Raw genomic sequence first — 13850 nt, forward strand, 5'->3', positions numbered from 1 at the left:
GTGGTCATGAAAGGCACTATATAAATACAAGTCTTTTCTTTCTTATTTACTCCAACGAAACCCTTCATAATTTGGAGCACCTTTATTAGATCTCGCCTCACCACAAAAAATAAAATCACTCAATATTACCAGAATCTAAAGCTTACCATTATGTCAGCATGCACAATGTGGTCAGGTCTTGTTTTACAGGAGACACCCGATAACAGTTTCAATAAAAAGCAAGCGTGTTCTTTGTGTCTTTATTCCATTAGTGAGGCAGCCAATGTGAGTCAGATGAAAACGAGCAGAGACTCACTCAGCATGCCAGTTCATTACAATCAACAGTCCAGTTAACTTAATGTAGAACATAGAAAACTCATTACAATATAAATGGATTGCAAAATAAAAACTTGATAATTGGATAGCTGCGAAAAGATTTGTTGCACAACTTGTCAAAAGTTCACCTCATTTTCATAGAAACATAGAAATTTACAGCACGGAAGGAGGCCATTCGGCCCATCGTGTCTGCGCCGGCCGACAAAGAGCTATCCAGCCTAATCCCACTTTCCAGCTCTTGGTCCGTAGCCCTGTAGGTTACGGCACTTCAAGTGCACATCCAAGTACTTTTTAAATATGGTGAGGGTTTCTGCCTCTATCACCCTTTCAGGCAGTGAGTTCCAGACCCCCACCACTCTCTAGGTGAAGAAATTTCCCCTCAAATCCCCTCTAAACCACCTACCAATTACTTTAAATCTATGCCCCCTGATTGTTGACCCCTCTGCCAGGGGAAATAGGTCCATCCTATCCACTCTATCTAGGCCCCTCAATTTTATACACCTCAATAAGGTCTCCCCTCAGCCTCCTCTGTTCCAAAGAAAACAAACCCAGCCTATCCATAATTTTAATTAACAATTTCTGACAGAATCTCACATTATGCACGCAGGGCAAGAACTACCTTGCAAAACAGAAATTCAGGCCGTGGGATGTGGGAGATATTGGCAAGACTGCATTTCTTGCCCATACCTAGTTGCCCGGAGAAGACCTTCTAATGAGATGGTACGGGTAGACCTTCTGCTTTGTAGCAATCGTTCACACAACGGAGTGGATTGCAAGACCACTTTATTAAGAGACAACCACATATTGTGGAACAGAGTCACGTGTAGGCCAAATCAGGTCAGGGCAGGAGATTCCTTTTCCAGCTGCATTACACATGGGTGAACCAATTGGGTTTTTACGACAATCCAGTTACGTAGATGTTAGGCCACAAATTACCAAATTTAATTTCACAACTTTTCACTGAGGGTGATGGGGGTTTGGAACTCTGCCTGAAAGGGTGGTGGAGGCAGAAATTTTCAATGCATTTATAAAGTACTTGGAGATGCACTTGGTGAGGTAACCTACAAGTGTCATGGATGAAGAGCTGGAAAGTGGGATTAGGCTGGATAGCTCTGTCGGCCGGCGCGGACACGATGGGCCGAATGGCCTCCTCCTGTGCTGTAAATTTCTATGGTTCTATGGTTAGACTGTTTAACTTGCTACCACTTGGAGTAGTTGAGGTGAATCTTCTATGAATCTATAACTCACCATGGTGAGATTTGAACTTACAACTACTGGGCTCCTAGCTTAGTACCATAACTACCGCCAATTCTGTACCCTACGACCAGGCCACTGTGGAAAGCTGCCGGTTAACTAGCACAAGGGCAGCACAGGTATCAGGTCACCCAGCCTCTCCGCTTTTGGTGGTACAGCAACATCACAACGAAAAAGTTAACAAAATAAAAAGTGAGTCGAGTTTCCAGTAAGGACAAGTCACAGGGATCAGAATGTCCTCGGGTCAATTCTCAGCATGTGCTGAATTTGCTCATCGTTGCAGGGCAAGAGGTAGGAAGCTAGAATTAGCCTCAGCACCAGAGTTTTGGAGGGACGAGGAGGAAGAGGATAGAGCGATTAAAAGCAAATCAGCCAGGGCTCCGACTCTGGATTGCTATCCATTGAAACGTATGGACACCAAGTGAGAGGAGTCAGTGAGTTCAGCTGTGAAATCCCTCATGGAAATTTAGCTGACTGCGCCAGCAGAGGAAGAGCAGCTACCTGGGCAAGCAGTCACCTATACAACCATTTCCCAGTAAAAGTAAATGGGGAGCTAGCAGCACTCCAGCAGAACAGGTAATGCAGCTGGAACTGGCCTGCTAGTGATGGGGTACATACCACACCTCTGCACAATTTTGAACGATAAGGGAGTCATAGAAACATAGAAAATAGGTGCAGGAGCAGGCCATTCAGCCCTTCTAGCCTGCACCGCCATTCAATGAGTTCATGGCTGAACATGCAACTTCAGTACCCACTTCCTGCTTTCTCACCATACCCCTTGATCCCCCTAGTAGTAAGGACTTCATCTAACTCCCTTTTGAATATATTTAGTGAAGGGTTATGGGGAGCGGGCAGGGAAGTGGAGTTGAGGCTTGGATCAGATTAGCTATGATCTTATTGAATGGCGGAGCAGGATCAAGGGGCCGTATGGCGTACTCCTGCTCCTATTTCTTAAATTCCTATGCCCATATATCGGCAGGCAGATTGAAATGTACCAATGACAAAAACATGTAATTTGTTTATCCTTGGTGTCCAGTGATGCTACCGGTTGCAGAGAAACCGTTAAAATTTAATGGGCTAAAAAGTTCAATCAATTAATCACACAGGCTTAAGTGCTTTTTTTTTTTAAAAAAAAGCTATATTTTCTCTTTACAAACCAGCAACACAGCTTCCCTCCACCTTGACAATCCTCAAAGCCCTGCACAGCCAATCGCCAACATTACGTTCAGCAGAAAAATTGGCTGGGATTGGGGCACCTCCTCACGGCGTAGACAGATGCCACCGTTCCACACATCCGCCAGCTCACTGGCTCAGCTGAAGATCCAGGCTAATGGGTTGGACGCAGGAGGGGAAAAAACTGGGAATGGTTTCTGAAATAGCTGACCTGCATCGACTGGTACATTAAACAGGTCACTCACTGAACTACACACATCCTGCAATCACCAATGCAAGCTGAACTTGGCATTGGAAAAAATTCCACCTTTATGCACAATTCCAACAAGCCGGAATTGATAGTGATGGCAAAATCCAAAAGAATCGCTCAATTACCGCATACAGTAAATATAGAATCTGGATGCAAAGCATTTTCATTAATACCAACATTGAACTCACATTTGCACATTACACAAACAAGAAACTTAAAGCTGGAGCGCAGTGCGGAAGAACCGATAAAGGCAACAGGTTTTTAAGAGCAGCAACATACAATGTTAGACAATGTGGCTTTTGTTATGTGCATTTTGCACACTTACATTAAAAAAAAAACTAAAACAAACCACACACAGGTTTCTGTTGGAATTCTCTGCTCCATCCCTCACCCCTCCGTTTCCTTCAACTAAACTTGAATGGCGGGGGGTAGCAACGTTCGCACAGCCCCCGTCGGCACCATCCCATAATCTAAAAAGGTAAAAGGAAGTGACTCCTGCAAGCTGAGGCTGCTCCTGAAGCCTAATCCCTTCCCCAATACCGTGACAAAACACTAGGTGGCAGCGCCGAGTTCCAACCAAGCACGAACTGGAAAAGCTGACAAGAGGCTGAATGGCAATGGAAAACAAACACATTTTTCTGTAGATGTACATGTTTTTTTTTTTAAGTAACAAGGGTCTGTATGGGTGAACATCCCCAAGTCTGCAATGCCATAACTAATTTGGTTTGCTACTTTGTCCCTATTTTTAAGAATGTAATAGGAGCTGGAGGAGGCCATTCGGCCCCTCAAGCCTGCTCCACCATTCAACATCATGGCTGATCTTCTACCTCAACTCCAGCTTCCCGCCGTATCCACATATCACTTAATCCCCTTCGTTCCCAAACGACCAGAGGAGAGTTAATTTCCCAGTCTATTCTCCCCTGCTTTATTTTAAGTTAGATTGATGTTGGTTTTATTACACATAGTTTTAGTTGTTCACCTCACTTTATTAACTCGTTACTTAAAAGAACTGCAGAGTGAAGAGATACAGGAGGGGGTTCAGTGGCCAAAACGGGTGTACAGCAACTGGGCAGCCGCACAACAAAAGAGATTCTGGAACACGATAATTTATATTTTGGTGCACGTCACTACACACTGAACACGCAGCAGCAAAAATACTAGCGCACGATTGTGGAGCAAAAGTTGAAAGTGGCATCATGCTGTATCACAGCAGCTGTCATAGCAGAGCGAAACACAAACTGCCTAAAAAGCCTGTCGCCTACATGTCTGCACTAAACTCCACGTGCCCCTTACATAACATAATAGGAGCAGGAGTCGGCCATTTGGCCCCTCGAGCCTGCTCCGCCATTCAATAAGATCATGGCTGATCTGATCTTGGCCTCAACTCCACTTCCCCGCCTGCTCCCCATAACCCTCGACTCACATGTAGTTCAAAAATCTGTCTATCTCCACCCTGAATATATTCAATGACCCAGAGAATTCCATAGATTCACAACCTTCAGAGAAGAAATTCCTCCTCATTTCGGTTTTAAATGGGCGACCCCCTTATTCTGAAACTATGCCCTCGAGTTCTAGATTCCCCCACGAAGGGGAAACATCCTCTCTGCATCTACCCTGTCAATCCCCCTCATAATCCATTACGTTTCAATAAGATCCCCTCTCATTCTTACTTCACCAACCTCTATTGGCTCCCTGTCGCACCACAGATTTAAAATGCAAAAATCAGTGCCCTCGCTTGAAAATCCCTCTGTGGCTTCACCCCACCCTACCTCTGGAACCCCCACCCAGCCCCACGTCTCAGGCGGCTCTGTGGGTCACCAATTCCAACCTCCTTTGCAGTCCTCGCCCAAACCTACTGTCAGTGGGGAATGGGGGGGGTGGAAAAGAGACATGGAAACAGTTTTCAAAATCATGAATGGAGGTCGACCTGGACAAATTATTTGTGCTTAAACAGGAGAGAGTATCTGGCGACATGATGCAGATAAGTGAAGTTCCAGATTAAAACGTAAACTACTTCACTGCGCTCCCAACAAGTTCAGATCCAAAAGGGAGCTGATGAATGTGCCCCTTATTCTTGCTGATATCTGTAAACTTATTTTTTGGCCAGTTGGAATAGAACAGCTTTTCATGTCCCAATTTTTTTTTCTTAAAAGACATTCTCTATGGTAGCACATGCACAGAAAGAGACAGCACATGGAGTTGCCAGCTGGATCGATTAAGCTTAAAAAAAGCAAGCCAATTTCAGCAAAGAGGAAAATTCAAAAAAAAAGAGGAAGAGTGGTGGTGGACAAGCCACCACGGGAAATAAATGCTTACACAAATCGGTTTCTTGCATGGGAAGGCTTAGAATGAGCGACTGCAAAGCTTCACATTTTGGAACAAGCATCTCAGACTTAGCTTCCTGAGACGTCTTTGAGTTGCCATGGAAACCATCCACACCTGGGGAAGGCTCTTTGCTCTCATCTGATCTGTTCTTTGGTGGCTGACTTTCTGGTGAGTTCGAGACAGCCTGGTGAATGCCAGAAGGCCCAGTGGACCGGTGAAGGGACTTGGATCCGTTCTGACAACCGTCTCCTGCACCGCCAGCCCCTTTAACACTGGAAGCACACTGCTGCTGGATCCTGCCCTCATGTTTGCCTGAGACACTGCTGGCGTCCATAGCTGCTCCACTGTTTGGCACTTTATCAGTACTGTTCACATAGGCACCTGTGAGAAATGAAGCACAGTTAGCAACTAGTACCACCCTATTCTATCACTTACACTTGAAACTAGCGGAAAAGCAAAGTCCTAATCTTATTTTTCTCATCAGTCTTCTAACCATTAGCAAGCTTATGCCATTTTCTTTGAGCATTGTCACTTTTGGCATTCTATACATGGCACTGCGATGAGGGGGGGAGGTGAGGGAGAAAACAAGGAGGAAAACGATGACAAGGAAATAAGTGAAACACAAATTTTCTTTTTGCTCATCAAACCTATTGGCCCAAATTCAGATTTTTTTTTTGTTTCAACAAGGATAGAAAACCAAAATCTACTTTTACTCATTACAGATAGAGCCTTAAAAAGGGCAAAGACTTGGAATAAATTATTTTGTTGTTTTGAAATGCTCGTCTGGCACACACTGGAAGGAAAGTTTCAGAGCATAAAAACATGACTTGGTGCCACAAGCTGGAAATGTTCCAACGTACATCTATTTATAGGGTGGTTTTGCATTTTGTCCTCGAGAACTCTCGCTTCTATTCAATTTGCTTTTAGCTCGCAGTGTAGACAAACAAGCCAATGACTTATTGTTGACGTTCAGTGCCAGCACCACTCTCAACTTATCTTCTTATAAAAAAAATAAAAGGGCACACTGTGGCGTTGTCAGGGTAAGGGACCAGGTACACTTGCCCAGAATTAGGAACTGGTCATTAATCACAAACTAGGAGCACAAATGCCACCATTCTCCTTTGAGAAACACTACTGACATTGCAAAAGTCACAATAAGACATTTTTAAAGTTTGTTCGTACAAAGAGAGAGAGAGAGGGGGTTTTGAAAATAACACATCTCCATCAGTTTGTTGGGCTGGGTTTCTGGCCGTACCCATTTAGCGCAGAATGTTGAGGCCATTTTATTTATTTTTGATGACTATTTGTTCCCTTTCCTCCCTCTTCTCCCCCCACCATCAGCATCAGAATCCCTAACTCGTTTCTGCTTTTCCCACCCATGCACCAATAGGGAGCAAGGGACAGCTGTCCTTTCCTGGGGCAATACGTATGCAGCTTAAACTGGCACACACAGAAATGTGAAACAGAAGACTAATTATGGGCCCCTCTTTAATTTTCTCTCTATCTCTTTTCTTGCCCCCCCACCACCAGAAAGGTACCCAAGCTTTGATTAGTGCTTTCCCACAATGGAACGACCATGGTCAGCAGGGGGAGAAGCTGCAGACGCGAATCCACTGCTCATTGCACTGTTACAATCCCAGAGACCAAGGGCCACGGTGAATATCGTTCTAGAACCAGCCAACAGGTGGTACACTTCCGCAAGATTAGACTAGTTTACGGGATTTCTCACTCTTCCATTCTCTCTCCCTCCTAAAATGCCACTTCCGAAGTATCGGCTGTACAGCCGGTCTAAATGGTTCATTCTCGGGATTTGAGCAGTGTGGGCAAGGCCGGTATTTATTGCACATCCTCAGTTACCCCGAGGTGGTGGTGTGCCATCTTCTTGAACCGCTGCAATCTTTGCATTGGTTTGATACAACGGAGCGGCTGCTCGGCCACTTCAGAGGGTAGTTAAGAGTGAGCCAAGTTGGTGTGGGACTGGAATCACATGTAGACAAGACCGGGTAAGGAGCAGGAATCCTTCTCTGAACAACATTAGTGAACCAGTTGAGATTTACGACAATCTGACACCTTCATGGTTACTTTTACGGATGCCAGCTTTTATTTCCAGAATAGTTTATTCCAACTGAATTCAAATTCTCAAACTACCGCGGTGGGATTTGAACTCGCGTCCTCCAGATTACTGGTCCAGTAACATTTCACTAAAGTACCCCCACTCAACAAGGGAGTTAATCTGACCAAAGGGAGACCAGACTTCAATCCTCTGACTGTGCATCCAACCTTGTAGCACTAAACGTATTCTATCCCTCTTCAGTATTCAGACTACTGACTTATTGTGGACAAGGAAAATCAGTCCACTTTTTCTGTCAACTGCAAGTTTCTTCAACTTCTGGACATGCCTTGCTACAATTTTTCCTTCTACATTTTCTGCTCAGACAAGCAGAACCCATCCAGCACATTAAGTATACTCATTACCAATGGTACATTAAAGCAAGCCGAACTACTACTTGCTCACAATTAAACCAAATGTGGCCTCACATGGTAGATGCAGTTGTCACACGACAGCGAGGTGAACAGAAATGTTCACTACTCATACCAAAACTCTTACCGGGTTTGACAGAGAATGGTTCCCCTGGGCTGGGCAGTCTAGAACCAGGGGTCAGTGTCTCAGAATAAGGGGTTGGACATTTAGGACTGAGATGAGAAGAAATTTCTTCACTCAGGAGGATGGTGAATCTTTGGAATTCTCTGCCCCAGAGGGCTGCAGATGCTCAGTCATTGAGTGTATTCAAGACAGAGATCGATAGATTTTTGAATATTAAAGGGAATCAAGGGATATGGGGATAGTGCAGGAAAGTGGAGCTGAGATAGAAGATCAGCCATGATCTTATAGCAGAGTAGGCTTGAGGTGCCGAATGGCCCACTGTCCCAGGCTGCGGGTCCCAGTGGGATGCAGTGAGCCACACCCAGGGTGAGGAGGGGAAGGAGAGCTCGACCGCGCTCTCCTGAGGTGCAGGATCTAACAGATGTGGTTCAGATGATGGCAATGAGTGCGGAGAGCACTGACCTTACGCGATCACTCCTGGACACCATCAGTGGAGTGGGTGAAGTATCGGGAGCAAGGACAACACTCACGAGAAATGGGAACACTGTCCGGGAACATGAGGGAGGGAATGTCGCAGGTAGTTGACACACTGCTGCTCAACATGAGGGAGGGAATGTCATAGGTAGCTGAGACACTGGCGGCAAACATGAGGGAGGGAATGTTGGAGGTAGTTGAGACAGTCAGGACACGTGAGGGAGGGAATTTTGGAGCTAGCTGCTGCAATAACGAAACACGCCCAGACCCTGTGGCCAGTGACAGAACAGCCACTCTCACTCCAATCCCCAGACCAGCCTCTGAAGAGGCCCAAGCCAGGCCTTCCACATTACACTACAGCCCCCCACCCATCACGTGCGCGCGTATTATTCGAGATGTTCGAAAGAATAAGCTTGGTACCAACCCGAGAAAAGCTGCACCACCGTCTACAGATAGGGGTGGAGTCAACAAGACCAAGCGCAGCGGGCAGTCTTAGAATAAGATGGTGGAGAGATGGGAGCAGCCTTTCTTTGCTGCTGTTACTATTGTAACGGTTCTCAAATTAAATATTTTCATGCAAGTTATGAAAATTTACGGTTAAAAGTTAGCAATTGATCTTGACGTTTGTACGTGATCTTAAGTGAAAACTTTAAAGTTTGAGACAAGAATATATTTATTAATGTTAAGTACAAATAAATATGTTAAACTTTTGAATAAAATATATTTTAAATTATAACTGAATCATTTCCATCATTTGTTCCATTAACACAACACAACATTACGGAACAGGTCCAAACAGTAAACATAGTCCCTGTGGAATAGTTGCCGCTGAGCCTTCAGGTAGCAAAGCGTTCACGGATGAGCTGCTGGCACATGGCTCGAGCAATTGTTAAAGGGGCACGACGGCCCGCCCTCCTCCGCGGTCGTGCTCCGGGCTTGGGTAGTTGGATGGCTTCCTTGTCCTCCGCATCTCCCTCATCTGCATCTCCCTCCTCATCATCAGCCACTCTCACCGCAGGTGGGTCTTCTACTACCGGCTGTTGCTGCCCCATAAGTTGTGTAGCGATGAACTGACCGACAATCTCGGGGGAGTCTAGCAACTAGCCTCCGGAATGGTCCAAGCATCGGAAACACTGTTTCAAGATGCCAATGGTCCTCTCTATTATGCTGCACGTTGCAATGTGCAACATGCATGACTCAGGTGCAGGTTCAAACGCCTGTCTCGATATACCAGACATGGGTAAGGCCTCCTGCCCATCACCCTACAGGCCCGGAGGTTCCTCATGCGATGACATCGAATCAATTGTCTCCTCCGCAGCACCATCATGCAAATGGCTTGCACAAGGTACGGCATTGTCAGTATTGCCCCCATGCTTAAATGTTACCTTTGCAAGCAGCTCAAAACAGCAGGCAGGCGGGACAAGGTTTTTTGTGTTCTCTCCCCACAGGTCTGTATGGACCACACCCAGGTCTGAGCAGGAACAGTGATTCCCCCAGGCTACATTTGATGGGTTGTGCAGGCTTCTGGTGCTTTCCAATCATCTTTCAACGACCCCACCTCTCTCTCCCTCTTCCCCACACCCCACCCCCTCTTCCCCACCACTCCCACTCCCACCCCCTCCCCGGCTTCATTAGCAGCCGAGCCCCAAGCCCGTGTCCAGCGATGGACCGATTCTGCCGGCCGACGCTTGAACCCTCCAGCCCCGTTTGCAAGCGTTCGGAGGTGGTGGCGTCAGTTGAAAAAAATATGAAAATTTACAGAATTCCATCAAATTTCCATTTACTGTGTTAAGTTTAAAAAAAAATCTTTATTATGCATATTTCAGTCTTCTTGACTTCCTCCAAAACTTCGCTGGCTGAAAAACAATGGCGCTCTTCTGCACCGATTTTTCAAAAGGCGCTGCTTTTTCTGAACTCACCAGGTGGTTTTTGGAGAGTGGTCACATACGCCGACCTAGGAAAAAAATTTGGGGGCAAACTCCCACAATTGACAAAAACTGGCGCAGACATCAGGTTACAGCTCCTGTGACGCAAAAAAATATCCTTAAAAAAAGCATAACTGAGTTATGCTGGCGCACATTCCTTGGGGAAGCTTAAATTTTTTTAAACTTACGGTAAAAAAACGGCGCAAATCACTGGGGAAATTTGAGCCCAATACTAGAGACCAAGAATAATGCGCCAACTGTCGCACTAGTACAAAGCAGCTTTGCTTCACACCAACACTAAATTTGTGTTGTTGATCCAGAGTCGGGCCCCACACTATATTTACTTTCCATAATATGTTCATCTGAAAAGATATAAGGATTTTTGTCCAGCTACAAGCAGTTTCCCTCCTTTACCAATCTAGGTTTTCCCAGCTTTGTTAAACAGAGGCTCCGAGTATCTATCTATACTTATATTTTCTTTAACAAAATGGCAATTTTACTCCATGGATAATCCCTGTTATAGGCAACCTTTACACGTTGCATACGTCACAAGGGAAATGTTCCTCTGGTTTCTTCCTTTGGCGGTCTAGTGGTTATGGCAATAGTCCGGCAACCCAGAGGTCGTGAGGTCAAATCCCAACAGGGCAAGTCGTGAAACCGAATTCAGAAATCTGGTCATTCTTGGGCTGACACCAGAGAAATAACCGTGAAAGCTTCCAGATTGTCAGAAAAACCCAAATGGCTCACTAACGTCCTTCAGGGAAGGGAGTCTGCCACTCCTGCTCGAGAGTCCAGGGACACACTGCATGGTTGACCCATAACACTATTTGAAGCAACCTGGGAAGCCACTCAGTTGCAATCAATGACTGTGAAGGATTTAGCGCATGGACTGTGGTAGTTCTAGCCAGCCCATCACCACCTTCTCTGAGCAACTAGGAATGGACAGTGTAATGTAACCATTCCAGTGTCCCCACATCCTGTGAACCAAGTAAAAAAATATATATATTTTTTTTCCTGGTTGAATAACTTTCATGCACTAATTTCAGAGAAAATCTGTGTCATTTAAAGTTTTTTTTTTAAAAAGACATGCATTTCTATAGCGCCTTTCACAACCTTAGGACGTCCCAAAGCACTTTACAGCCAATGAAGTACTTTTGAAGTGTAGTCACTGTTATAATGTAGGAAAAACAGCAGTCAAATGGCGCACAGCAAGCTCCCACAAACAGCAATGTGATAATGGCCAGATAACCTGTTTTTTTTTAAAAAAGCGATATTGGCTGAGGGATAAATATTGGCCATGACATTGGGGAGAACTCCCCAACTCTGCGTCAAAATACTGTATTTTGGGAACTTTTCCGCTCACCTGAAAGGGAAGACAGGGCCTCGGGTTTAACGTCTCACCCGAAAGGCGGCACCTCCGACAGTGCAACATTTCCTCAGTACAGGGACATAAGCCTAGGCTGACACTCCAGGGCAGTGCTGAGGGAGTGCTGCACCGTCGGAGGTGCCGAATTTCAGATGAGACGTTAAACAGAGGCCCCGTCTGCTCTCCCAGGTGGACATAAAAGATCCCACGGCAATATTTCGAAGAAGAGCAGGGAGTTGTCCCCGGTGTCCTGGTTAATATTTATCCCTCAATCAACATCACTAAAACAGATTATCCGGTCATTAGCAGATTGTAGTCTGTGGGAGCTTGCTGTGCACAAATTGGCTGCCGCGTTTCCCACATTACAACAGTGACTACACTCCAAAAGTACTTCATTGGCTGTAAAGCGCTTTGAGATGATGTGAAAGGCGCTATATAAATGCAAGTCTTTCTTTTCAGTACTGTACTGGAGCATTAGCCTGGATACTATGCTCGAGTGTCAGGAGTGGGGAATCATTTATACATAAAAGGTTTGTTCACCTTTGGGACAGTTAAGTTAGGATGATGAACCAGCAATCTGACAACACCCTTTGGTTCTGGTCAAACCCATGCAGATGACTGAAGCACTCCAAAATAAAAACTCAGCAGATTATTGATGATAGAACCAGCATCCTCCTGGCGTTCCGTGATCCCGCAGCCATGGAAAACACCCCAGAATATTTTGCATTCCAGGGCAGGGAAATGGCATCTGCTGTGGGTGTGACTGGCTCAGAGAGCGGCCACAATGTCACCAGTGCAGCCTGCAACGCAGCGAGTGGGAGGTGAACACAAAGAGGTAACATTGCATCACTCGAGTGTGGCTTCAGGTACAGGATTTTCAGGTCCGGTTACCCATCACCCAGAGAGTGGTGAACCTGTGGAATTCTCTACCACAGGAAGTTGTTGAGGCCAATTCACTAAATATATTCAAAAAGGAGTTAGATGAAGTCCTTACTACTAGGGGGATCAAGGGGTATGGCGAGAATGCAGGAATGGGGTACTGAAGTTGCATGTTCAGCCATGAACTCATTGAATGGCCTACTCCTGCACCTATTTTCTATGTTTCTATCACAATTTGTGAAGACATTCCTTATCTGCAATCTTTCACTCCACACTTTTCAAACTATTCCAATCTTGACCTACATTAGCTTTCTGACAATCTGCAAGGAGCAAGTGCTGAGGAGATTTTGGAGCTTGCAAATTTTTAGCCTATATCTTCAAAACTCTTTGGTGTTTTCTGAAATACAGCTGGTGCTGTGAAGGGCACTCTACTTTTTTTGTCTTTAAGTTTACTGGTCCTATTCTTTCACCTGGTACCCCATTAGAAAAAAAAAGTCCCCTATTCCTCTTTCGATCTCTGTGCACTGCTGCCATTTCTCTGCAGATAGGCACGCGACCCATTCTCGGTCCCACGACACGCCTTCTCCCTTCCCCGGGTTCCGCCACCCACCAGGTGTGTAAATTCTGTGTGCAGATCCAGCCAGGGTTGGGCTGTCAAATGTCAATTGCCACAAAATTGGATTAGACCTACCACAGAAACTGGCCTCGAGGTGCTCCAGAATTCCACAGGCTGACTTGTATCTCAGTCAGTACCGGGAATGGCTTGTATTTTCAACCAAGGTCATTCTGGGAAGGCTTCACAAAAAAAAAACGCAGGTATTGTAAATTTAAATCCTCTTGACTATATTGACGGTTAACCAAGACCCTTTAGCCTGCACAGATTTTCGGTATGTTTTAAGATCAATGTTGAATTTGAATTCCCCCCCCCCCCCCCCCATGAAGCTCTAACGGATTGGGCTAATGCAGTGATTTTACCAAAAACTTACTGCTAATTAATATAAAAGGAGGGACCACCATCATCAAACAACCTTTAAAAGTCAAAGTTTCAAATAGTGGCCTAGCACGTTGGAGTTTATAAAAGTGGAAGGGAATATTGTCTCCAGGCCATTGTCTCCCAGCAGTTAGCTCACGAGTAACACTGGCCCTCTGACAAATTTAGGAAGCCCCCTACACTGCCACAGGAGGAGCACGACTCATGCTGACCAGAATGGAGATAAATCAGAGGGCAACATACCCTTAAAACAAATCAATGAACTGCATTACCCTTACAACAACATGCATTTA

General features: G+C 45.4%; 1 protein-coding gene across 6 annotated transcripts in view; it reads right to left on the reverse strand.

Annotated features, from left to right (window-relative positions):
• golga3 (golgin A3) overlaps positions 1-13850 on the reverse strand; it is an 88707-nt gene that overhangs the window by 54877 nt on the left and 19980 nt on the right. For 4 of the 6 annotated variants that reach the window (XM_070888097.1, XM_070888096.1, XM_070888098.1 and 1 more), the window contains exon 3: positions 5309-5698. The exons of 1 other annotated variant lie outside the window; for it this stretch is intronic. In XM_070888097.1, coding sequence (XP_070744198.1) covers positions 5309-5698 — 390 coding nt within the window. The remainder of the gene's footprint in view (positions 1-5308; positions 5699-13850) is intronic. One more of the 6 variants, XM_070888100.1, reaches the window with a different exon arrangement.

Source organism: Pristiophorus japonicus, chromosome 8, assembly GCF_044704955.1.
Source record: "Pristiophorus japonicus isolate sPriJap1 chromosome 8, sPriJap1.hap1, whole genome shotgun sequence".
Taxonomy (NCBI): Eukaryota; Metazoa; Chordata; class Chondrichthyes; family Pristiophoridae; genus Pristiophorus; species Pristiophorus japonicus.